A 25,042-nucleotide genomic window follows, 5' to 3' on the forward strand; every position below is an offset into this window, starting at 1 on the left:
ACCTACCTTCAGTCAGCTGCTCTTCCAGATCTTTGATGCTCTCAGTTTCTTTCACAATCCTAGAAAGCATTTCATCTAGGTGTTTCTCCAACTGCTTGTATTGCTTGGACATCATGTCAAGCTGTTGGGTTTTACTCACCATCTGAGCTCTCAAATGTGCCTAAAAAGAATCCCATTGAATTGAGATGTTGAAAATAACAACAGCCAGAGCAATAAATATATTTAAATTTAATGTACAAACCATTAAAATAATTGAAAACATAACAAATCTTTACTCTCACAGTTCATTTTGAAAATATATGAAACATACTGTAGTAGCTGCATACGTATTCTAACTAAACCAATAAAGGTTTTGGACAAACAATAAACCCATCACATTCTGTGGAATAATGGCAGACATGTTCTTGGCAGAACAGAACAACTCACAGATTAATTAAAGATAAAAATCTGAGAGCAGGCATTTTCATCATGCAGGCATTTTGAAGTCCTTTTATGTGAAAGATATAGTATTTTCCAATTTAATGGTACTATCTACGTAATCAGCAAAATATCAGTAAATGTAAATATCAGTAAGTCATTAGGGAGCGTCGGAGGAGGAAGATGGCCAAAGACAGGCAGCTCGATTTGTTACTAACACCTATGAGAGAAAAGCGAGTGTTACCAAACTTCTGAATTCACTGGTGTGGAACCCTCTCCAAGACAGACGTGAAGCTCACCGTTTGACCTGTTTTTACAAAATGTTAAATGGTCAACTCAACATAAATTACAAGACCTACACCAAACCCAAACCAATTAGGAGCAGACGAGGGCATTCAATCCAATTTGAGATTCCAGCTACCAAGACAAATGTGTACAGCAATTCGTTCTTCCCCCGTACAATTAAAACATGGAATAATCTTCACCCTACCATAGTTACCCAACCAGATGCAACTAAATTTAAAGTAGCTCTTTCTTCCCAAAAACCCTTTCTGGCTTAAGTCCTCCCTCCATCACCTCCAGTTTAAATTCCATTTGGAATATTTTGGAGGACCAAGAAACCAAGAACCAAGATGGCGGCCCTGCTGGCAGTCTGTTCGTTTTTTTTCATCCTTTTGTTATTTTTAGCGTTTGTTTAAAGTTTGTTTTAATGTTCTTCTGTTTGTTTAATGTGGGGGGGGGAGAAACTTTTTTTCAGGTTCTTACCTTCCCGGAGAGGTGATCAATTTTCGGATCACATTCTCCGGGCTCTGCGGCCTACCATCGCTGGAGCTGGAGGCCTCCTCGGACTGTTGTGAGCCCTACCGCAGGTCGCAGAATTACCATCAGAGCGGATCCCTTGCCTGGGATCGCTCCCACCACAGCCTGCGGACTTTACCATCACGGTCCGCTAGTCGGGAGCTCCAACGCCACAGAAGGTTCATCCAGCCCCGACGCGAGGTTTGATCGCCCGTCGAGGGGGAGCTGACATCCTCCCGATGCGGGAGGTGAACGACTCGACGCGGAGGGCCCGAACGCCGCCGGCTACGGGACCTAAGACCGTCCCGTCAACGGGGGGCTCGAGGCCCCCGACCAAGGAAGAACAACAAGGGAAGGACTTGAACTTTATTTTCGCCTTCCATCACAGTGAGGAGTGTGTAGGAGTCACTGTGATGGATGTTTATGTAAAAATGTGTCTTTTGAGTCTGTTGCTTTTTTAAATTGTATGGCTGACCTGGCAAGTGAATTTCACTACACCAATTGGTGTTTGTGACAATAAATGAACCTTACCTTATAAATGTCTCATTTTCCAAGCCTCCATTACCATTTTATGCCCAAGATCCTTAGCCATGTCAGAATGGAATTGGGAATGTACTAGAGGGGTCTTTAAAATGCTGATTACAAGTAGCAGTGGACAAAGTAAATTCCAAATATTTAGTTCCTCAAAAGGCTAGATAGAATTTATATATGATATGAAGTAACAAGTTATATTGCTGCATAAATCCAGGGTTGATAATTCTCACCACAGTGCCACGCAAGGGTGCATTCTCAGACCCATACTATACTCCTTATACAGATACAATTGTATACCAATCCAATCCAAATCCAGTCAAATATCAATCGAACTTCAAGTTTCCAGATGATACCACCGAAGTGGACTGGTTTTCAAATAACGACGAGACAGAGTAGAGAAAGGAGATTGAGAACCTTGTAACTTGGTGCTAATACAACAACTCTCCGAGATGTCTTCATTCTTTTGGGAACAGTGGTTCCCCGCTTCCATTATAGATGAGGCCCTTACACGTGTCTCCTTGGTACCCATCAACTCTGCCCTTGCTCTCCCCCCCCACCCCCTCCCCCCCCCATAACAGGGAGAGTTCCCCTAGTCCTTACCTTTCACCTCATTAGCAATCGCATACATAATCCTCTGACATTTTCACCACCTCCAAAGGGATTATACCACTAGTCACATCTTCCCATCTCCACCCCTTTTCACCTTCCGCAGAGACCGTTCCCTCCGCAATTCCCTGGTTAATTCATCGCTTCCCACCGAAACCGCCCCTTCCCCAGGTTCATTCTCCAGCAACCGCAGGAGATGCAACACCTATCCCTATTCCTCCTCCCTCAACTCTGTCCAAGGACCCTGACTGTTCTTTCAGGTTAGGCAGAGGTTCACTTGCACCTCCCCCAACCTCATCCATGGGATCTTTTGTTCAAGTTGTGGTCTCTTGTACATCGGCGAGACTAAACGTAGACTGGGCAATCGTTTCGCTTGACATTTATGTTCAGTCTGCCTGGTCCTACCTGATATCCTGGTTGCTAAAGACGTAAACTCCACCTCCCATTCCCACACTGACCTTTCTGTCCTCGGCCTCCTCCATCTTCAGAGTGAGGCCAAACACAAATTGGAGGAAGAGCATCTCATATTACCCTTGGGCAGCTTACAACCCAGGTATATGAATTTTGATTTCTCTAACTTCAAGTAAACCCTGCATTCACTCTCTCTCCATCCCGCCCCAGCCCAAATCACACCAGCTTTTCTTTCCCACCTAGAAAATAGCTAACAATGGCCCGTTTCCTTTATCGTGTCTACTTTTTGCATAACTTTAATTCATTTGTTCTATATCTCTCAACATCATCATCTATATCTCTCGTTTCCTTTCCTGTGACCCGTGTCTGAAGAGGGGTCTTGACACGAAACATCACCCATTCCTTCTCTCCAGAGATGCTGCCTGTCTCGCTGAGTTACTCCAGCATTTTGTGTCCAACTTCCCCCTCAATGTCAGCAAGACAAAGAAGATTGTGATTGACTTCAACAACCAAACCTCAGCATACTTTCACGGCGCCGAAGAAGAGAAGGTCGAAAGCTTCAAGCTCCTATAATATCACCAGCAATTTGTCCTAGACCAGCCACATCAAAGCTGTGGCCAAGAAAGCACACCACACCTCTACTTCCACAGAAGGCTTGGGAAGTTCAGCCTGTCCCAACAACCCTCACCAACTTCTACAGATGCACGTGGAAAGCATTTTATTGGCATGCATCACAGCCAGGTTCAGGAACCGGTCCATCCAAGACCACACAAAATTGCAGAGCTGTGGATGTGGCTCTGGCCATCACACAAACTAACCTTCCTTACACTGCCTCCATCTGATCACCAACATAATCAAGGACCAGTCTTACCCTGGTTGCCCCCGTTCTCTCTCTCTCTCCCATCGGGCAAGAGGCAAGTTTGAAAATACATACTTCCAGATTAAAAGACAGTTTCTTCCTCACTGTTAAGGGCAACTGAGTGGTCCTCTCATCAGTTAGATTGTGTCCTGACCTCCCGTCTACCTCAATGGAGACCTTTGAACCATCTTTAATCGGCCTTTATCTTGCACTCAATGTTGTACCCTTTATCTGTGCAGTGTGGACAGCTTGATTGTAATCATATGGAGGCTCTTATTTGACTGGATTGCACAGATAAAAGCTTTTCACTGTACCACAGTGCACATGACAATAATAAACTACACTATTCCTCTCATGATTTTAAGTGCTTTTGTACAATAACCCCCCCCCCCCCCTCCCCCCACGGTCTCCTGTGTTCCAAGAAATACAATTCTAGCGTGCCCAGCCTCTCCCTATCATTGATTCCAGGCAACATTTGTGTAAATCTTCTCCTCCTGTTATTTACTTCTCCCTCTTGTATGGCACTAACTGCATGCACTACCTGCACTACTTTGGCCATCATCTTATCACAGACATTCCCTTTGTCCTCTGCATTCTTCTTCCCCACTTCATCTAAAAGATGAGTTCTCATTGTTTAAGTCCTATCGCAAGCTCACCGACTCAAAACATAAAGTTTCTCCCTCTTCACAGATTCTGCATGTCCTGCTGTGGATCACAATAGCACCCACATGGCACACTACAATACATTATCTACCCTGCCATGCCTGGAGGAATTATTAATTAAATGTGAATTAAGAAGAGTCAGTTGAAAATGTTTCGAGTTTTAGGCAGATAAAATGTATTTAGTTGTAAAACATTCAATTTTAATTAGCCATTGAGCTATACATCAGGGAAATCGGCCTTTTCGCCTAACTCAGCCATGCAGATCAATTTACGTGATCGAGCTAGGCCCACTTGCCAGGGCCCCACCCATGTGCCTCCAAACCTTTCTTATCCATGTACCTGTCCAAGTGTCTTAAATGTCATGAGTCTATCCTATTCAGATTCAACTTTATTGTCATTGTGCAGTGTACAGTACAGAGACAACGAAATGCAGTTAGCATCTCCCTAGAAGAGCGACATAAATATGAGCAATAAATAAATCTGTTTACGTGCATACAGTCATAGTATTTTTTTCCTGGCAGGAGTAGTGTCCCGGGGGGGGGGGGGGGGGGTGATTGGTACAGTGTTGAGTAGTGTAACAGCCGCAGGGAAGAAGCTGTTCCTGGGCCTGCTGGTCCGGCAACGGAGAGACCTGTAGCGCCTCCCGGATGGTAAACAGTCTGTGGTTGGGGTGGGAGCAGTCCTTGGCGATGCTGAGCGCCCTTCGCAGTCAACGCTTGCTTTGGACAGACTCAATGGAGGGGAGTGAGGAACCGGTGATTCGTTGGGCAATTTTCACCACCCTCTGCACTGCTTTCCGGTCGGAGACAGAGCAGTTGCCATATCATACTGTGATACAGTTAATAAGGATGCTCTCGATGGTGCAGCGGTAGAAGTTCACCAGCATCTGAGGAGACAGATATACCTTCTTTAGTCTCTTCAAGAAGAAGAGACGCTGGTGAGCCTTCTTGACCAGAGGTGAGGTATTGTGGGTCCAAGAGAGGATATCGGAGATGTTGACTCCCAGGAACCTGAAGCTGGAAACACGTCCGTCCCGTTAATGTGAATGGGGGTGTGCGTGCCGCCCCTAGACTTCTTGAAGTCTACAATGAGCTCCTTGGTCTTCTTATAGTTAAGGGCCAGGTTGTTGTCAGCGCACCATGCTGCTAGGAGCTGGACCGCCTCCCTATAGGCCGACTCATCGTTGTTGCTGATGAGGCCAATCACCATTGTATCATCTGCATACTTGATGATGGTGTTAGTACCATGTACAGGTGTGCAGTCGTAGGTATCACATCCTCTGGCAGTTCTTTCTATATACACAATACCATGGGGAAAAGACTGTGGTTATTCACCTAATTATGCCCTTCATGATCTTATATACCTCGACCTCCTGCATTCCAGGAAAAAAAAGACCTAGTCTATCCAGTCTCTCCTTATAACTCTCCCGACCCATTAACAACCTTGTAAATCTTTTTTTACATCCTTTCCAGTTTAATGATATCCTTCCACTTGCATGGTACCCAGAACTGTACAGTACTCCAAACGTGGCCTTCCAATGTCTTGTACACCTATCGATGACATCCCAACTCTTGCACTACCTGTCCGATGAATGAGAGCCTGCCAAATGCCTTCTTAATAATCCTACCCAGCTGTTTCGTCATCTTCATGGAACTATTTAACTGTATCCCTCAGTCTCTCTGAACTACATCATTCCCCATGCAAGTCCTGCCCGAGCTTGTGTTACCAAAATCAACATCATATATTTATCTTAAATTCCATTTGCCACTGCTCAGCCCATTGGCTCAGTAGATAAAATCCCACTGTCATGTTAGATAAACCTCCACTGTCTACAATATCACTAATTATCATAAAATCAATAAATTCACAAATAATAGCAAATAGGTGTATAAAATCATGAGAGGAATAGATAGGGTAGATGTCTCTTGCTGAGAGTAGGCAAATCAAGGACAAGACGGCATAGGTTTAAAGTGAAGGGGAAAAGATTTAATAGGAATCTGAGGAGTATCTTTTACACACAAAGGGTGGTGGGGGATGGAACAAGCTGCCAGAGGAGGTGGTTGAGGCAGGGACTATCCCAACATTTAAGAAACAGTTAGAAAGGTACATGGGTAGGACAGGTTTGGAGGGATGCGGGCCAAACGCGGGTAGGTGAGACCAATGTAGCTGGGACACGTTGGCCGGTGTGGGCAAGTTGGGCCGAAGGGCCTGTTTCCACATTGTATCACTTTATGAGTAGCACTTGAAAAGTAAAAAGCACCTACAAATTGTATTTTTATCACTATCACTAGATCTAAACTCGACCAGCAATAATGTCATAACACATGGTATCATCCTGTCAGAAATTGTCCTTCCTGCTGTTTAATATTTACAATAAATAAACAGCTTACATGGGTAAAATAGTCAGCAAACGACAAGGTTAAAGTGACCTCATAAATGAATTACCTACAAACGGTATAGAGAGGTTTACAAAGAATAAGTACATTAATCTTGTTTCTTGTATGCAGTTAGTAAGGTCCACAAATCAACTTTAAACCCATTTTGACGGAGTAATTAACTAGATGAAGCATGAAGGAAAAACAGGGGCAGACATCAGATTTTAAATGTTCAAAATTAATCTAGTATTTTTAGGATATTAGTTAACATGCTTTATCTTCAATACCACTCTTTCTTTTCCTTACCAACTCCCAAAATGACAGGGTATTAAGAAAATGAAATTTAAATGAGATCTGCATTTCCCTTACGCTTTCAGTAAGAGTCAAGGTTCATTTAAATATTTTTAGGGTTTAGATTGCAAATTTGTGCAATTAAAAAATGCCTTTTTCAACACATCAATATAGATATGCATTTTATTTTCAAAGAATGGTAGGAATTAGTGAAGCAAAACCTGCACAGCACTGCTCAGTGATTCACTTCAAATGTATCAATCATATTTAAATCGATCATAATTATCAAGTCAAAACTGGTCTATCAGGATCTGTCTTGAAATAATAATCTTTATAAAGAGCTGGATTGGCACGTTTTTGGCAAACTTCTGAATTGTTTTCCTATATAAAGCAATTGCTAACCTTGATTAAGAAGGTCCATTATTCATTCTGCGATGCTGACCATATGCCAACACCGCCTTATTAATATCACCACTACTGTTGGCACAGATCTAATCTAATTCCCAAATTAAAAAGAGATAAGAGATGGCCTGTTTCCATGCTGTAATTGTTATATGGTTATATGGTTATCCCATATCAGATGTGATTTAGCTCTGCTGTCAGCCTATACTCAATCCAACATCGGCAATCTGTCCAAATTCTGTCAACTTTGACATCAGCTTTCATATGTCCTGATTCCTATTGTCAGCTCCTTTTTGATAATCATTTTAGCAACTGCAAGGAACTGTTGAATGCCTACAAATTATTATTGCCGAGACTCTAAACTACTAATGGTCACACTAATTTGGTCTGTTTTCTAAATAATTGTTGGAATAATGCACATTTTTAATAGTTAAAACATTGAAATAATCTAAAAATCAGCTTTACAAACAAAAACATCAAGATCTATAACACTATGCTGATATATTGCCTCTTCTGCAGATTGAATTAGAAACATAAGGAATATCATCTCTCAAATCTGGTCTTTTTTTTAAGTAAGACCCAGATTAATCAAGTTATAGATTCACCTACTTCCCCCTCCCCCATTTTATCCCTAAAATCCAAAGATCTATCTCGGTTTTGAATATATCTGCAATCCATTATGTAGAGGCTCAAACATTACTGTCTTACTTGAAAAACTCTTCCATCTGCATACATGGCACCTAATTTACATGAATTATAGTATTACTTTTAAAAGTACAAAGATAATTCCACAATTTGTAAACCATTAGCAACACCTGAAACGCTAAAGTGCAACTGGCTTGTGAATATTTAAATAAAGAGAGTATAAATAACTACTTTAACAACTGTATATTGTGTTCCTTTTACTATAATCCACAACGGCACAATATAACTAATACATTAATTGTGCTATGATTGCCACATAAAACAAAGACACCAATTATCTGAACAAAGACACCAAATAAATGTAGCAAGTAAATAGGGACAGGCACCTTTGTGCTCAGTGTTTAGACAGTACAATTCCTGAATCGCCCCTTAAAATTAGATAAATTTATGAAGTTTAAGAAGGTACAAAGCAAGATCTTTGAACAAGTAACTAGTCAAACGTCACAGTCCTTTCTAACTTCCTGTTCTCATTACTCACGTTGATCTTGCCGACTCCTAGGCTTTACGGCTTTAAGGCACTTCTTAAAACTTTGGTCAGCATTTCAGCCTTCACTTTTTTTGCAACTATACTGCGCGAGTGATCTCAGCCAGTATGTTTTCCGGAGAACTGTAAATGAACCATATGCTTCAAATCACAACACGGGAAGTGCTTTCTGCAGCCAATCAAAAGCAGCTGACCTAACTGCTTCTCTAAGCTCTCCCCAAAGGCAGCACTACCAGTTGCAAAATACCACAGCCCACGTTACTACTGACAGCCTGTCACAAAGGCAAACTAAGAATGTTCTGCAAACGAGATTAGCTGATAAGCCGCTCAAGTCTCTAAAGTCTTAAACAAAGCATCGGACCAATCATCAGCACACCACATTGTACAGTAAATGTACACTACATATAATCAATTAACACATCCTAATAAATTCATCACATCACTTGGCACAATTCCACAGAATGTTTGAATTTTGTGAACTACCAATGATGGAGCCCAAACTGTGAGTATTAATATATCTATTCAAATTAACACAGTTACTCCTCTAGAAATACATTTAAAAATAAGTTTATGCTACTTTACTATTGATAGCATTCCACATACTAGCTTGGCACAATTACTTTGAACTTATCTGTATCTTTTCCGTATGAATCCAAAGTTGTTAACAGCATCAAGTTACATTACACTCTTGGACAACCACATAGAACACAACAATACTTTAATCAAATCAACAGAGAATTGCTCAAATCCCTCTCAAGTGTATCCTGTACTGAACACAGAACAAAGAACAGTACAGTACAAGAACAGGGCCATCGGACCACAATGTCTGTGCCAAACATGTGGCCAAGACCATCGCTTATCTACTTGCACATAATCCATATCCCTCCATTCAATGCTTAGCCATATGCCTATCCAACAGTCTCTTAAATGCCACTATTGGATCTACCTCAACCACCAGTGCAGTGTGTCTGGCACTCACCATCATCTATGTAAATAAACTTCCCGCTCATCTTAAAGCTACGTCATCACGTATTTAATTTTCTATCCTGGGTAAAAAAAAGTTCTGCCTGTCTACCCTATCTATGCCTCTCATCATTTGACATACTTCTATCAGATCTGATAGAGAAAACAATCCAAGTCTGTCCAACCTCTCCCTATAGTTAATGGTCCTTAATCCAGGCACCATTCTGGTAAACAACCTCTGCACCCATTCCAAGCCTTACATCCTTCCTGTAATGGCGTGACCAGAACTGTACACAATACTACAAATGCGGCCTAACCCAAGTCCCATAAAGCTGCATAATGACTTCCTGACTGTTATACTCACTGCCCCGACCTATGAAAGCAAGTGTACCATATGCCTTTTTTAAGAATTAGAATTTCTTTATTTATCATTGAGAACAAATTTGATCAAAATTTAGTTACCATGCGGTCATAACAGTAAAAAAGCAACAACACACACAATGAACTACAAACACCCATCACAGTGACTCTCCTCCAGGCACCTCCTCACTATGATGGAAGCTAAAAAATGTCTTATCTCTTCCTTGCTTCTTCTCCAGCGGTCAGGCAGTCAAACTGCTGCGTCGAGGCGATTGAGGCTCCCAACGTTGAAGCCCCCGCCGGGCAATGGAAGATCCCGCGGCCGATTTTTAGCCGCGCCGGGCGACAAAAGGTCCCGCAAAAGGGCCGATTCAAGCCTTACGATTCGGGGCAGATGAAGCTGCTGTTGCTGAACCTCCCGAAAATCAGTCACCAACATGGGACCTGCGAGCTCCCGATGTTGCAGTCCACAGGGCCCGGGGCCAATGCCTCCAAAGTCGAGTCACAGCCGCATTGCAGAGCCACCACAGCCTCCGAAAGTTAGTCAGCTCCGTGATGGTAAGTCCACAGGCTCTGTGACCGGAGCCCTCAATGTCGATTACAGTTGGAGGCCGCTAGCTCCTCGATGTTAGGCCTCAGCGCAAACGGAGATATGACATGGAAAAAGGTCTCATCTTCGTTGAAGGACATTTTTTTTTAAGTTTCCCCACCCCCCACATAATACATCTAAAAATAGACTAAAACATACATCTAACATTAACGATAAGACAAAGAAAGAAAGAAGAAAGACAGATGGACTGCAGGTGAGCCATAGCCACAAGGCGCCGCCACTCTGTTCATTCATAAACAGATAAAATGTACTCATTTAGTACCTCGTCTACATCCCCAGACTCCAAGCACAGATCCTCTCCTTTATACCCGAGCGGTTCAACCTTCTCTCTGGTTACCCTCTTATTTTTAATATAGGTATAAAAAGCTTTGGATTATCTTAATCTGACTGCCAAAGCCATTTTGTGGCCCCTTCTGGCCTTTCCAATCGCCCGCTTCCCCTTCTTTTTCTATATTCACCATAGTCTGATTCCAAGCTCTTACATCTTGCACGCACTTCCTCTTTCTTTTTGACCAGATTTATAACTGCCTTTGTCAGCTAAGGTTCCCTTACTTTGTTTTTATCCTCCTCCTTACTGAAACATGCCTGTTCTGAACTTCAATCAACTGGCCTTCAAAAGACTCCCAGATGTGTTCTTACCTAATAACAATTCCTCCTAATGTACTTTCCTAAGATCCTTCCTAATAACGTTGTAGTTTGCTTTATTGCAATTAAGTACCTTCCTGTAAGGTCCAACCTTCTCGTTATTCAAAACAATCTTACCACTTATGGAGTTATGATCCCATTCCCCAAAATGCCCTTGCAACAGTCACCTGGCTAGGCCCAACACAAAGAAAATGGTTCCGACCTGAAATGTCATCCATCCTTTTTTCCAGAGATGCTACTTGACCTGCTGAGTTACTCTAGCACTTTGTGTCCATCTTCTGCATTAACCAGCATCGGTAGTTCCTTCCTACCCACAAGGTCCAGTAGGTTCCCTTCTTGGGTTGGATTATCCACATACTGTTTCAACAAACCCACTTGAATATACCTCACAAATGTAGCTCTACCTAATGCAATGAGCAAGTCACCCACGAAGACAACCCTGTTGCTTTGGCATCTTTCACAAATCTGTTTATGTATCTGTCACTTTATTTCCCACTTGCTTATGAGAGGCCTATAGTACAATCCCACTAGAGTGCTTGCACTTTAAGTCTTCCCATATCATCTCACGAACAAACCCTCCAGCTTGTTCTCTCTGAGTGCCATGGTGGCAGTCTGGAGGATTAGTAGCGCAAATCCTCCACCTCTTTTGCCTTCCTCTCGGTCATGTGTGAAACATCAGAACACTGGAACATTGAGCTGCCAGTCGTGTCCCCTCTCACAACCACGTTTCCACAATGGTCCAAATATCGTAGTCCCAAGCAATGATCCTGACTATAAGTTATTGGCTTCCTCCACAATACTCATTGCATTCAAATAAACACAATTCAGCCCATCAGCTTCACCATATTCCTTCTCTTCCCGTTTGTCCTTTGTTTGAGACTCACTGGCCTTAATCTCCATCATCCTATCACTTACAATTTCTGACCTACTACTCCGATTCCCACCCCCATGACTCTGTGGTTTAAACACTCCTGTGTAGCACCAGCAAACCTCCTGTAAGGATATTGGGTCCCCTGCAGTTCAGATGTCACCTGTCCCTCTGATGCAGTCACCTCTGCCCCAGAAGGGATCCCAATTGTTAAAAAATCTGAATCCCTGCACCAACTCCTAAGCCACATTTATCTATTCTATCTTCTTATTTCTACCTTCACTAGCATGTGGCACTGGGAGTAATCCAGAGATTATTACCCCAGCGTTTTGATCTTCTGCCTAACTCCCGATATTCATTTCACAGGACCTCATCCCTTTTCCTACCCATGTCATTTGTGCCAGTGTCACAATGACTTCCACCTGCTCGCCCTCCCCTTTGAAAATATTTTGCAACAGCTTGGAAACATCGTGGACCATGGAACAAAGCAGACAAAATAGGATCCTGGAGTCTTGGTTGCTGCCACAGAATCGCCTCTGTGACGAATGAATCTCCTATTACTATATGGCTTTGGCTGACTTTATCCTTCCTGGCTGTGCCTTCAAGCCAGGCCAGTCATTGCTGACTGGACTGCTGCTGCTGCTCCCTCCTGACTGGTTCTCCCCCACAACTGTATCCAAAGGAGCATACCTATTGTCCAGAGGAACCGCCCAGGGGATTCCTGCCCTCTCTGCCTCCTCCCTTTCCTGGTGTTCACCCATCTACTTCTTGCCTGAACCTCACTAGAACTCCTATCTATGACACTCCTACACGCCCAGGTAATCCCGGGGTCATCCAGCTGCAGCTCCAGTTCCTGAACATGGCCCTTAAGGAGCTGCTGCTGAACACACTTATTGCAGGTTAAGTCCTCAGGAGCACAGAAAATCACCAACTTTTAAAATCCTGCAGGATGAGAATGCAACTATCTCATCTGCCATTTCTGTGAGACCAAAAACCTAGGAAGAATTATATAGAAAAAACAGATCATACCGTAACTTACCATTCTCATAGGCACATAATTCAAATGATTTATTGCTCTCTGGGTAAAGAAATTCTCTCTTACCCTACAATCATTCGTTTTGGTATGTGTTCCAAGTTTATTCGGTACACGTACCAAATATTTATTGTCATGTGTACCAAGTTGCAGTGAAAAATATAACCAGCCAAATTATACTATACATGAGTACAATTATGCCATTACACGTACAAGATGAAGTGTAAAGATAAAAAATCCAGAGTGCAGTATATAGTATTAGTGCTACAGTTATAGAATGGAAATAAACAAAAAGTGCAAACCCCAATGAGGTAGGTTGGAAGACTGGGACTATACCGTTAGCTTAAAGGAGGACGATTCATTGCAGAGGGGATGAAGCTGTTCTTGAATCTGGTGGTAGGTGCTTGCAATCTTTTGTATCTTCTGTCCAATGAGGAGGGGGGGGGGCAGAGAAAGTAAAGGCTGGTTTGTGTGATGGACTATTCAATATCCACCAATTTCTGCAATTTCGTATGGTCTTGGGTAGATTTGTCATCAAACCAAGCTGTGTTGTATGCTTTTTGTGCATCTGTAGAAGTTATGCATCTGTAGAAGTTGGCAAGTGTTATTGGGGACATGTTGAACTTCTTTAGTCTTCTGAGGAAGAAGAGGCATTGGAGGTAGACAAAAATGCTGGGGAAACTCATCGGGTGAGGCAGCATCTATGGAGCGATGGAATAGGTGACGCTTCTTCCTGCCCCCTTCTTCAGACTGATGTGGGGGCAGGAAGAAGAAAGGTAGAGGCGGAGACAGTAGGCTGTGGGAGAGCTGGGAAGGGGAGGGGAAGGAGGGAGAAAGCAAGGACTACCTGAAATTGGAGAAGTCAATGTTCATAGCGCTGGGGTGTAAACTACCCAAGTGAAATATAAGGTGCTGCTCCTCCAATTTGCGGTGGGACTCATTCTGTCTCGACCCAAAACTTCACATATTCCTTTGCTCCATAGATGCTGCCTCACCCGCTGAGTTTCTCCAGCATTTTTGTCTACCTTCGATTTTTCCAGCATCTGTAGTTCTTTATTAAACAAGAAGAGGCATTGGTTGCTTTCTTGGCTATAGCTTCATTATCACTGGTCCAGGACAAGTTGTTGGTGATATTTACGCCTAGGAACTGATGCTCTTGACCATCTCTACTTCAGTGCTATTGATGCTGACTGGGATGTGTACACCATCTCTTTTCCTCAAGTCACTAACTAGTCCCTTCATCTCAATGACATTGAGTGAGAGGTTGACACCATGTTACTGAACTTAATATCCTTACTGTACTATTTCAACATTGTTTTAGATCTCTCCCCCTTCGGTGGTGTAATCAACAAACTTGCAAATGGAGTTAGAGCATGTACATATGATTAACTCTCCTTCCAATAAAACTCACCCAAAGCAAGCACACCTGATTGAACAGCTTCTCATCTCCAAGAGACATTTCCCTTCCAATGATATTAACTCGCCAGGATTCTATCAATTCCCTCTTTAAATCATGCCATTGCTCTTCTACTCTTCAACCTGCACACATGGACAAATCAGACACGCTGCAGCAGCCATGTCAGCAGCGCGTCAGTTTTTTCAACCTTTTTTTATTTTTTATTATGTTTTAAAGTATGTATTTAATGTTCCTTCGTGTGTCTTGTGTGGGGGGTGTGTGGGGGGGGCAAGGGGGAAACCGCTTCGGTCGCCTCCTCCATGGAGAGGCAAATTTTTTCAGGTCGCCTCCCCCGTGGCCTAACATCAAGGATCGACGCGGCCTTTCCCGGAGACACGCCCGGGGGCTTCAGCGGCAGGCGCAGCGTGGACTCTCGTTGTGGAGCGGGTGAGCCCTCGCAAGGGCTCACTGGAGGGGAGCGCTCCGTTTCGCTGGCCCGGGGCTGCCGGCAGCCTAAAGCCGCAGTCTGCAGAGTTCCAGCTGGCGCGGCGTCTACAGCCCGGGATCCCTCGTGGAGGACCCGGGGGAAGAAGAAGCCATCACTGCCGGCCCGCGGCCAACTTCTACCGCGGGTCCGGCATGGACTCACCATCACCCCTGGAGGGGAGCTTCGACCGCCGGCCCTGCAGTCTACGGTGCTTCTGGCTGCGGCGGAGTCTTTAAATCTCGACCGATCGGCCTACACCATCTTAAAGCCGCAGTCTCCGGTGAGGAAGGGCCGATCCTGGACTGACTCTGGACTCTGGTCCTGTCCACGGGGGGTAAATGGAGGAGGACTGGCCAAATTTTGTGCCTTCCACCACAGTGATGATTGCTGTGGTGGATGTTTGTGTTACAGTTTTATTGTGGCTGTGTGTTCTTTATTATTGTACTGCTGCTGACAACCCAAATTTCCACCGACCCTGGTTGTGTGGCAATAAATTATATCTATCTATCTATCTATCTATCTATCTATCTATCTATCTATCTATCTATCTATCTATCTATCTATCTATCTATCCTCACTTTTCAGCATGATAACTGAGCTTCTCTCTGATCAAAGCTGCTCCTAAGTCTCCACCCTCTTTTCTCCTTGAGAGTCACTCTTGGGCCCACCTGTCCTCTTATGTGCTCCTGTTTCCCATTATTGCTACAGCTTTAATTCTGAATATTACTGGATTTCACAAATTATCTAATTACAGAACCCTAAAAAATACTACAGGTGCACAACCTTTTATCCGAAGATCCAAATAACAAAAACCTCCGAATAGCAGACATTTTTTCAGTCCTTGAAGAAAGGTCCTTGAAAACGTTCACCAAGGAGTTGGAGAGGTGACAGCGGAACCTCCGGTCGGTCCTCGAAGAAAGGGGAACTAAATCCCCATTCATAAAAGAGAAGGTGAGGGTATATTGCGCGGGAGGGTTAATAATTGACAATATGCTGCTGTCTGCCCGCTGAGTTAAAAAGTTCCCACGGTAGAGTCACGATACACAGTGTGTCGTGAGTCTTGCGTGGGAACTTTTTAACTCAGCGGGCAGGGAGCAGCAGATTGTCGCTCCCTTCAGTTTCACCCCACCTACACCCCTCTGCTTCCCGGCCATGTGTGTGACCCCTTCCAGTCATCGGAGACGTCAGGACCAACAGGACACCGACCCCCAGGCCCACTGCAAGCACGGAGATCCCAGAGACCCACAGCCAGCAGCAGCCCAGCCCCGTTCCAACTCCAGAGGAAAACTGCACACTAGCGGGAGACATCAGGACCACCAGAAGCCGCTCCCCGATGAGCCGCTACGGCGACAAGTGGCAGTTCGCCCACAGCCCGAGCTGTGCCCCCTCATCGGGACACTGACCCCCAGGCCCACTGCAAGCATGGAGATCCCAGATCAGCAACTCCAGCCCAGCCCCGCTCCAACTCCAGAGGAACAGTAGGGGCAGAAGCTGATGGTGTGCAAGGTACGTCTTGTTCTTGGGGTCGCGCAGCTCGGGTTGTGGGCGAACTGCCACTTGTCGCCGTAGCGGCCCATCGGGGAGCGAATTCCTCTGGAGTTGGAGGGGGAGGGGGCTATTGTGCTGTTTGATCGCCCCCTGCTATCCCAGGGACAGGGAGGCAGGACGTTCACCGAGGGCGGCCCGCAGAGGTGACAGCGGAACCTCCGGTCGGTCCTCGATGAAAGGGGAACTAAATCCCCATTCATAAAAGAGAAGGTGAGGGTACAATGCGTGGGAGAGTAGGAATCCCAAGACAAAGTTGAGTGAGCGTTCACCGAGGGTGGCCCGCAGAGGTGACAGCGGAACCTCTGGTCGGTCCTGGAAGAAAGGGGAACTAAATCCCCTTCATAAAAGAGAAGTGGAGGGTATATTGCCCGGGAGGGTATATCGCCTACCTGGAAGAAACCGGACATTTTTTCCAGGATGTCGTCTGCACACCAAAGCTCACGTTTGGCGCCAAACGCACGTCGCCTCTGCTGCACACGGATATAAGAGTGTGAAAATGTCGCCTTAGACCGCCTAAGGGCATGTAGCCCCGCTAGGGTGACATGAGTGCGAGGGGTGATTCAATGCTGCGGTCACATTTACAAATTCAGGAATTCATTCAACACACTGCATTTCATACAGACATTTATTCTGCGATAAAAAACTACATTGAAGACTCAAACTCGCGACCGAGGAACTGCCGGGATCAAGGCGCAAACTCGCGACCTTGCGGATATGAGCCGAGCACTCTACCACTGAGCCAGCCATTAAAATCTACGCTAACAAAATTTCCATTCCGAAGGCCGACAAATTCCAAATTACGAAAAGTGTCTGGTCGGATAAAAGGTTGTGCACCTGTATTTGCGCAAAACTTAGATAGATGGTAAGTAGCAACATGTTACATAAAAAAAGACTAGAACGTTCCAAAAGCATGTTTATACTACCAATTTATTAATGTAGGCCAAAAGGTACGATTGAAACCTACAGTGATATAACTACACATTGAACACTACATTAAATGTTGTCAATCAAGTTACAAAAATGTTTCAGCCAGATTAAGCCATCATCTTCTTGTTAGGCACTCCCTCCTGACTAATGAGTTCCCTGCAGGATCCACAGAGTGTGGCACAGATGGGAGGGGTGGAGCTTGAAAAGGCAGGTGACTGTGTGGTTTGGACTGTTGTACACTATGTGTTTGGCTTCCATATGCTACCAGATGGATTGAGCGAAATGCTGTGTGCCTTCCTGGATGCTTCTGTCGGTGTGAGACCACGCTGAGTTCATGTTTCAGCAGTATGGTCATGTGGCATAGCATTTTCAGGTAATGACAGTTGACAGTTCAGATGTCGGGATGGAAACAGTGCAGTTAATTTGCCTTTCTTACCAGTGAATTTGAAGGATTTCATTGAAAAGCCTATCAACGAGTTCTCCAGGTGTCCAATGCATACAGTAGAGCACGGATTAATGTCATTTTATAGATCAGGTTTAGTATCAGATTTAAGGTCTGAAGAGGTTGCGTTAGCATACTGAAGGCTGTGGTAGATTTCATCATTGATGTTTCCCCATTTAACAGGTATCCAAAATAGGAAGAATGACCAAAATTAGAGGCATACAGTACAGAAAAACGCCCTTCGGCCCAACTCATTCATGCCGATCAACATGCCTCATCTAAGCTAGTCCCCTTTGTCTACATTTGGCCCATATTCACGTCTAATCACCTTAAACCTAGGTCCTCTGGCTTTTGATGCTCCTACCCTGGTTAAAGACTGTGCATTCACTCTATCAATTCCCCTCATGAATTTAAACACTTCTGTAAAATTATCCCTCAGCCTCCTGAACTCCAATGAATATAGTCCTAGCTTGCCCAATCTCTCCCTATAGCTCATCCTTGAACGCTGGTAACATCCTCGTAAATCTTCTCTGCACCCTTTCCAGCTTAATGACATCCTACCAATAGCACGGTGACCAAAACTGAAAAAGATACAAAGTGCTGGAATAATTCAGCAGGTCAGGCAACATCCCTGGAGAACATGAATAGGACACATTTCGGGTTGGGACCCTTTTCAATTACAAATTGTTAGATTTAGCTCTTTGGGCTAAGGTAATCAAGGGATATAGGGGAAAAAGCCAGAACGGGGTACTGATTTTGGATGATCAGCCATGATCATATTGAATGACGGTGCTGGCTAGAAGGGCCAGATGGCCTACTCTTGCACCCATTTTCTATGTTTCTAAATCAAACTTGATGTTATTTAACAAAGATCGTTAAATGGTCCTTGATCGGTAGGGAATGCAGTGGTGTGTCAAGAACAAGCTGGTGAAAAGCTTTATCTTCCGTATGTTTAACCCATTCTTACGTGCACTTCAGTGAAGAAGTAATCAGCAATGATGTGAAAAATAGCTTCAGTGGGTGCACATATTATATCTCAATGACTGAGGCAGAAGTGATCTTTGTTCTAGAAACAACATTTTCCTCTTTAAGTTATGTAAACAATGCCGTGTTCAAACCACTCAAAGAATTGCGAATTTGAAGTGTTAAAAATGCTAAACTGTTTATCCTTGAACAAATCCATCGCAAAATTGGTCTGGATTCTGCTAAGAATGATGCACTGCCTGAATAAGATATGCAATATTGCTGGTCATGGCTCATTTGTGCCTTGAGGATTAAACCACTATATCCATTTTGTGAGACACTGTGTAGGCATTATTCAACTCAATTTGCCAGTAAGTTAATAAACATAGGCACCAAGTTCTGGTCCATTAACTGTAAGATTAATTCAGGACACAATTGTTCAGCAGATGGGCTAAATGCACCCACAGCAGAATTCAGCAACCTTAAAGTGTTCATCATGACTGTGAACTACTCACGCATACTGCAGCTTCAGATAGAATCACACAGTGGTTCCAAAAACAGCCTGGTGATTACTTTCAAACATTGGAGTCAAAGGCTAAACAGCACAGAAAGAGGGTCTTCATCATGCATTCATTCATTCATTCATCCATCCATCCATTCATTCATTCATTCATCCATTCATTCATTCATGCTGACCAAGTTGCCTAACACCACACTTGGCTGTGCCTGGCTCGATACCGTTAAACTTTTTCTATTCATGTGGAAACAAAAGAAATGTACCTAGTCATGTGGTAAATGAACACCGATGATGAAATCTACCACTTATCTATTCATGTACCTGTCTAAGTGTCTTTTAAACTGTCTTTTAAATTGTATCACTTCCTCTGACATGCACCACCCTCTCTGTGGAAAAAGTTACTCCTGAGGTCCCTTTCAAATCTATCCTCTCACCTTAAACCTGCATCCTCTAATTTTACACTTCTTCTTTTGGGAAAAGACTGTGACGATTCACTTTATCTATGCCCCCCAACATTTTTCAGCCTCTATAAAGGCCACTCCTCAGTCTTCTACGTTCCAGAAAAAAGACCTAGCCTATCCGGATTCACTTTATAACACAAACCCTCCTGATTCAGCAATATCCTTGGAAACCCTTTCTGCAGCGTTTCAAGTTTAATGACATTCTTCCTAAAAACAGGGCGACCAGAACTGTACACTTTACTCCAAATGTGGCAGTATCAACATATCAATGTGGCTGTACACAACATCCCATCACACGTCCAACACTCTGAACGATGAAGGCAAGCGTGCCATGTCCACCTGTGTTACTACTTCCATGGAATTACCTGCACCTCTTTGTCTCTGCTCCACAACACTCCCCAGAACCCAACCAATTACCATACAAATCCTGCATTTGTTTGTCCCACCAAAATGCAATTCCTTGTATTTTACCTGAATTAAACTCCATCCCCCATTGCTCCTTCCATTGACTCATTGATCAAGATGCCACAAATGACCTTCTTCACTGTTCACTATACAACCGATATTATATCACCTACAAACTACTACCATATCATCTACACTCACGTCTAAATCTGTGCACCCAGCATCGCTCCGTGTGATATCACACTTATTATAGACCTCCTGTCCAAAAGTCATGTGGTTCCTTGTCAAAATCCTTGCTAAGGTCCATGAAAACAACGTCCACCACACTGCCCTTATCAATCTTCTTGGTCATGCACAAAGCCATGCTGACTAACTCTCGTTGTCCTTGTTAATCATGAACTCAGCTTTAAAAATACAATAGACAAAAGGTGCAGGAGTAGGCCATTCGGCCCCTCGAGTCAGCACCGTCACTCAATGTGATCATGGCTGATCATCCACAATCAGCACCATGCTCCTGCCTTCTCCCCAAAACCCCGACTCAACATTTAAGAGCTCTGTCTAGCTTTCTCTTGAAAGTTTCCAGAGAACCGGCCTCCAGTGCCCTCTAAGGCAGAGAATTCCACAGACTCACAACTCTCTGTGTGAAAAAGTATTTCCTCATCTCAGTTCTAAATTGCTTACCCCTTATTCTTAAACTGTTGCCCCTGCTTCTTCACTCTCCCACCATCGGGAACATGTTTCTTGCCTCCAGCGTGTCCAAACACCTCAATAATCTTATATGTTTCAATAAGATACCACCTCATCCTAAATTTCAGAGTATACAAGCCCATCTGCTCCATTCTATCAACATATGACAGTCCCGCCATTATAACCTGGTGAACCTATGCTGCACTCCCTCAATAGCAAGAATGTCCTTCCTCAAATTGGGAGACCAAAACAGCACAGCTGTGGTCTCACTAGGGCACTGTACAACTGCAGAAGGACCTCTTTACTCCTTTACTCAACTCCTCTTGTTATGAAGGCCAACATGCCATTTGCTTTCTTCACTGCCTGCTGTACCTGAATGCTTACTTCCAGTGACTGACAAACAAGGACACCCAGAGTTTGTTGTACTTCCCCTTCTCCCAACTTTACGGCATTGATATGCAGAGGGATCTTAGAGTACAAGTTCACAACTGCACGAGTAGATAGTGTGGTATAGAAGGTGTATGGTATACTTGCATTCATTGTTAGGGGCGTTGAGCATAAGAGTCAGAAAGTCATGATGCTGCTCCCTAGGACTTTGGTTAGGCCGCATTTGAAGTACTGCATGCAGTTTAGGGTTGCCGACTGTCCCGTATTAGCTGGGACATCCCGTATATTGGGCTAAATTGGTTTGCCCTGTACGGGACCGCCCTTGTCCCGTATTTGACTGCTACTACTCAGGTCGAGGGGACTGTCGTGTAGGAGTGTCGCGTCCGGCACTGCTTCACCCGTCCCAACATAGTGCAGCCCATGGAGTGCAGCAGCAGTGCCTCGCCCTTGGCCCCGTTGGTCGGCAGCCCGGCCAGCTGTACGACCTTCGGACCTTCGCTTACCGCCGACACCACCACCCCTCCTTCTCATGGCCGATCATCGGGTCATAAGTTGGATGGGGTGCCAGACTTTGCACGTGATGTCACGTGGCCCGGGCCAAATCTCCCCAGCTGGCCCGCCGGCTGGGCTTTGTGTGCAGTCCAGCACCCGGGCCAACTCATCATTCACCTAGCCACGGCCGAGTCGGTCAATGAATTGCCGTTGGGAACTTGTCCCTTATTTTGACCTATGTCCCATATTTGTGAGTGAGAAAGTTGGCAACCCTAGTGCAGTTAGATACATAGGCAATAGGCGCAGGAGTAGGCCATTCGAGGCAGCACCGCTATTCAATGTGATCATGGCTGATCACCCACAATCAGTACCCCGTTCCTACCTTCTCCCCATACCCCTTGATTCCACTAGCCCCAAGAGCTCTATCTAAATCTCTTTTGAAAGCATCTAGTGAATCGCCCTCCACTGCTCTCTGAGGCAGAGAATTCCACAAATTGACAACTCTCTGTGTGAAGAAGTATTTCCTCATCTCAGTTCTAACAGGCTTACCCCTTATTCTTAAACTATGGCCTCTGGTTCTGGAATCCCTTAAACATTGGGAACATGTTTCCTGCATCTAGCATGTCCAATCCCTTAACAATTTTATATGTTTTTATAAGATTCCCTCTCATCCTTCTAAATTCCAGATGTAGCTCACCAGGGCCCTGTACAACTGCAGAAGGATCTCTTTGCTCCTTTACTCAACTCCTCTTGTTATGAAGGCCAACATGCCATTCACTTTCTTCACTATCTGCTGTACCTGCAAGCTTACTTTCAGTGACTGATGTACAAAGACACCCAGGTCTTGTTGTACTTCCCCTTTTCCTAAACTGACACCATTCAGATAATAAACTACCTTCCTGTTTTTGCCACCAAAGTGGAGAACCTCACATTTATCAACATTAAACTGCATCTGCCCACTCACCCAACCTGTCCAAGTCAACCTGCATCCTCATAGCATCCTCTTCACAGTTCACACTGCCACCCAGCTTTGTGTTACCTGCAAATTTGCTAATGTTACTTTTAATCCCTTCATCTAAGCCATGAATGTATATTGTAATTAGCTGCGAATCCCAACACCGAGCCTTGCGGTACCCCACCTGCCATTCTGAAAGAGGCCTGTTAATCCCTAATCTGTTTCCTGTCTGCCAACCAACTTTCTATCCATGTCAGCACCCTACCCCCAATACCATGTGCTCTAATTTTTCCCACGAATCTCCTATGTGGGGCTTTATCAAATGCTTTCTGAAAGTCCAGGTACACTACATCTACTGGTTCTCCTTTGTCAATTTTCCTAATTACAACCTCAAAAAATTCCAGGAGATTAGTAAAGCATGATTTCCGCTTCGTAAATCCATGCTGACTCGGACCAATCCTGCTACCGCTATCAAAATGTGCCGAGATTTCATCTTTTATAATTCAACATCTTCCCCACCACCGTTGTCAGGCTAACTGCTCTATAATTACGTTTTCGCTCTCCTGCCTTTCTTAAAAAGTGGGATAACATTAGCTACCCTCCAATGTCTTGGCCTCCACAGCCACATGTAGTAATGAATTAGACAGATTCACCAACTAACTCTTCTCCATTCTACAGGTACGTCCTTTAATTCTGAGGCTGTGCCCTCTTGCTCTAGACCAGGTGTCGGCAACCTTGTTCTGCATAGGGGCCGGGACCCATGTCTGTGAACGGATGGTGCGCTACATCTATCACCATAGTTAATAAATGGAGTTAATAATAATACATACTAACTAAATAAATAATTAGTAATAATACATACCAATAATACATAAATTAGTAATAATACATAATAACTAGTGTGAAACTTGGTGTTTTTCGCATTAGGTTTCAGGTGTTTTTCAATTAGTTTTCGGCTATTCCCAAATCCCTCGCGTCCACGGGACTAGCTGCATTTCCCAGGTCGCCTGCAAGCCCCGGGTCTGGCTACAGTTCCCATGGCGACTGCGAGTCCCGGGACTGTCTGCAGTTCCCAAGTCGCCTGCCCAGGGTCTGGCTACAGTTCCCAGGCTGCCTGCAAGCCCCGGGACTGTCTGTAGTTCCCAGGTCGCGAAAACGAATTGAAAAAAAAAAACCGCCTGTGGCTGCATGATTTTGGATTACGGGCCGGATCAATAGGTTGTCGACCCCTCGACAAATCATCCTCTCTCCTTCCACTCTATCCATTTGTTATTTGGTAAGTTTTAATGAGGTCCACTCTCATCCTTTTAAATTCCAGCAAGTACAGGCCCAGAGCCATCAAACACTCTGCATACGTTAATCCAATCATCCCTGGGATCATTCTCATATGCCTTCTTTGGATTCTCTTAAAACTTAAAATCCTCCACTATCACCTAGCAGGAAGGTTTCCTAATGCTACATGGGAGGCTTTAAACTAGATTGGCAGGGGGGGGTGGGATCTCGTGCAGGACAGAGGCATGAGAGAGGCTAGAAGTTGGTATGGAGGGTGGTGTGGGAAAGGTTAGTAGACAGAAAAGGCAGGTGAAAGGCAGAGAGTGAGGAAGGAGGGTTGGTTTAAACTGCACGTATTTTAATGCAAGGGGCCCGACGGGTAAGGCAAATGAGCTCAGGCCACGGATAGGTACGAGCGACTGGAACGTTGCAGCCATGACTGAAACCTGGTTAAAGGAGGGGCACGACTGGCAGCTCAATGTTCCGGGGTACAGGAGCTTCAGGAGAGACAGGGGCGAGGGAAAAAGAGGAGGAGGGTCACATTGTTGGTTAAGGAGGATGTCACGGCTGTGTTGAGAGGTGACATTATGGACGGTTCGTCAAGTGAGGCTATGTGGGTGGAGCAGAGAAACAAGAAAAGGATGATCACCTTGTTGGGGGTGTTCTACAGACCCTCAAATAGTCAACAGGAATTACAAGAACAAATGTGCCGTGAGATTGCAGACAGCTGCAGCTTAAATAAGATTGTTGTAGTAGTGGGTTTTAACTTTCCCAATATACACTGGGAATATCATAGCTTGAAGGATTTAAATGGGGTGCAATTCCTTAAAAGTGTTCAGGAGAGTTTTCTTTAGCAGTATGTGGAGGCCCCCACACGCGAGAGGGCAACGCTGGATTTAGCATTGGGAAAGACAAGTAAATGAAATGTGTGTGCAGGAGCCTTTTGGGGCCAGTGACCACAGTTCGATTAGGTTTAAGATAGTTATGGATAAGGACGGGGTGGGTCCACTTGTCACAATGCTCAGCTGGGGTAAGGCCAACTTTGAGGGTATGAGAGAAGGTCCCGCTCAATTTGACTG

The 25,042-nt window shown here is 44.5% G+C and overlaps 1 protein-coding gene and 1 long non-coding RNA gene across 8 annotated transcripts in view; one reads left to right on the forward strand and one right to left on the reverse strand.

Moving 5' to 3' along the window:
* Positions 1-25,042, reverse strand: part of cntrl (centriolin) — a 183,972-nt gene that overhangs the window by 105,448 nt on the left and 53,482 nt on the right. For all 7 annotated transcript variants that reach the window (XM_055659763.1, XM_055659765.1, XM_055659762.1 and 4 more), the window contains one exon: positions 7-160. In XM_055659763.1, the coding sequence (XP_055515738.1) occupies positions 7-160 (154 nt within the window). The remainder of the gene's footprint in view (positions 1-6; positions 161-25,042) is intronic.
* LOC129711826 (uncharacterized) lies at positions 8,721-10,657 on the forward strand. Its single transcript, XR_008725928.1, has 2 exons — positions 8,721-9,047; positions 10,108-10,657. It is a non-coding gene; the product is annotated as an uncharacterized LOC129711826 (long non-coding RNA).

Source organism: Leucoraja erinacea, chromosome 31 (genome assembly GCF_028641065.1).
Source record: "Leucoraja erinacea ecotype New England chromosome 31, Leri_hhj_1, whole genome shotgun sequence".
Lineage (NCBI taxonomy): Eukaryota > Metazoa > Chordata > Chondrichthyes > Rajiformes > Rajidae > Leucoraja > Leucoraja erinaceus.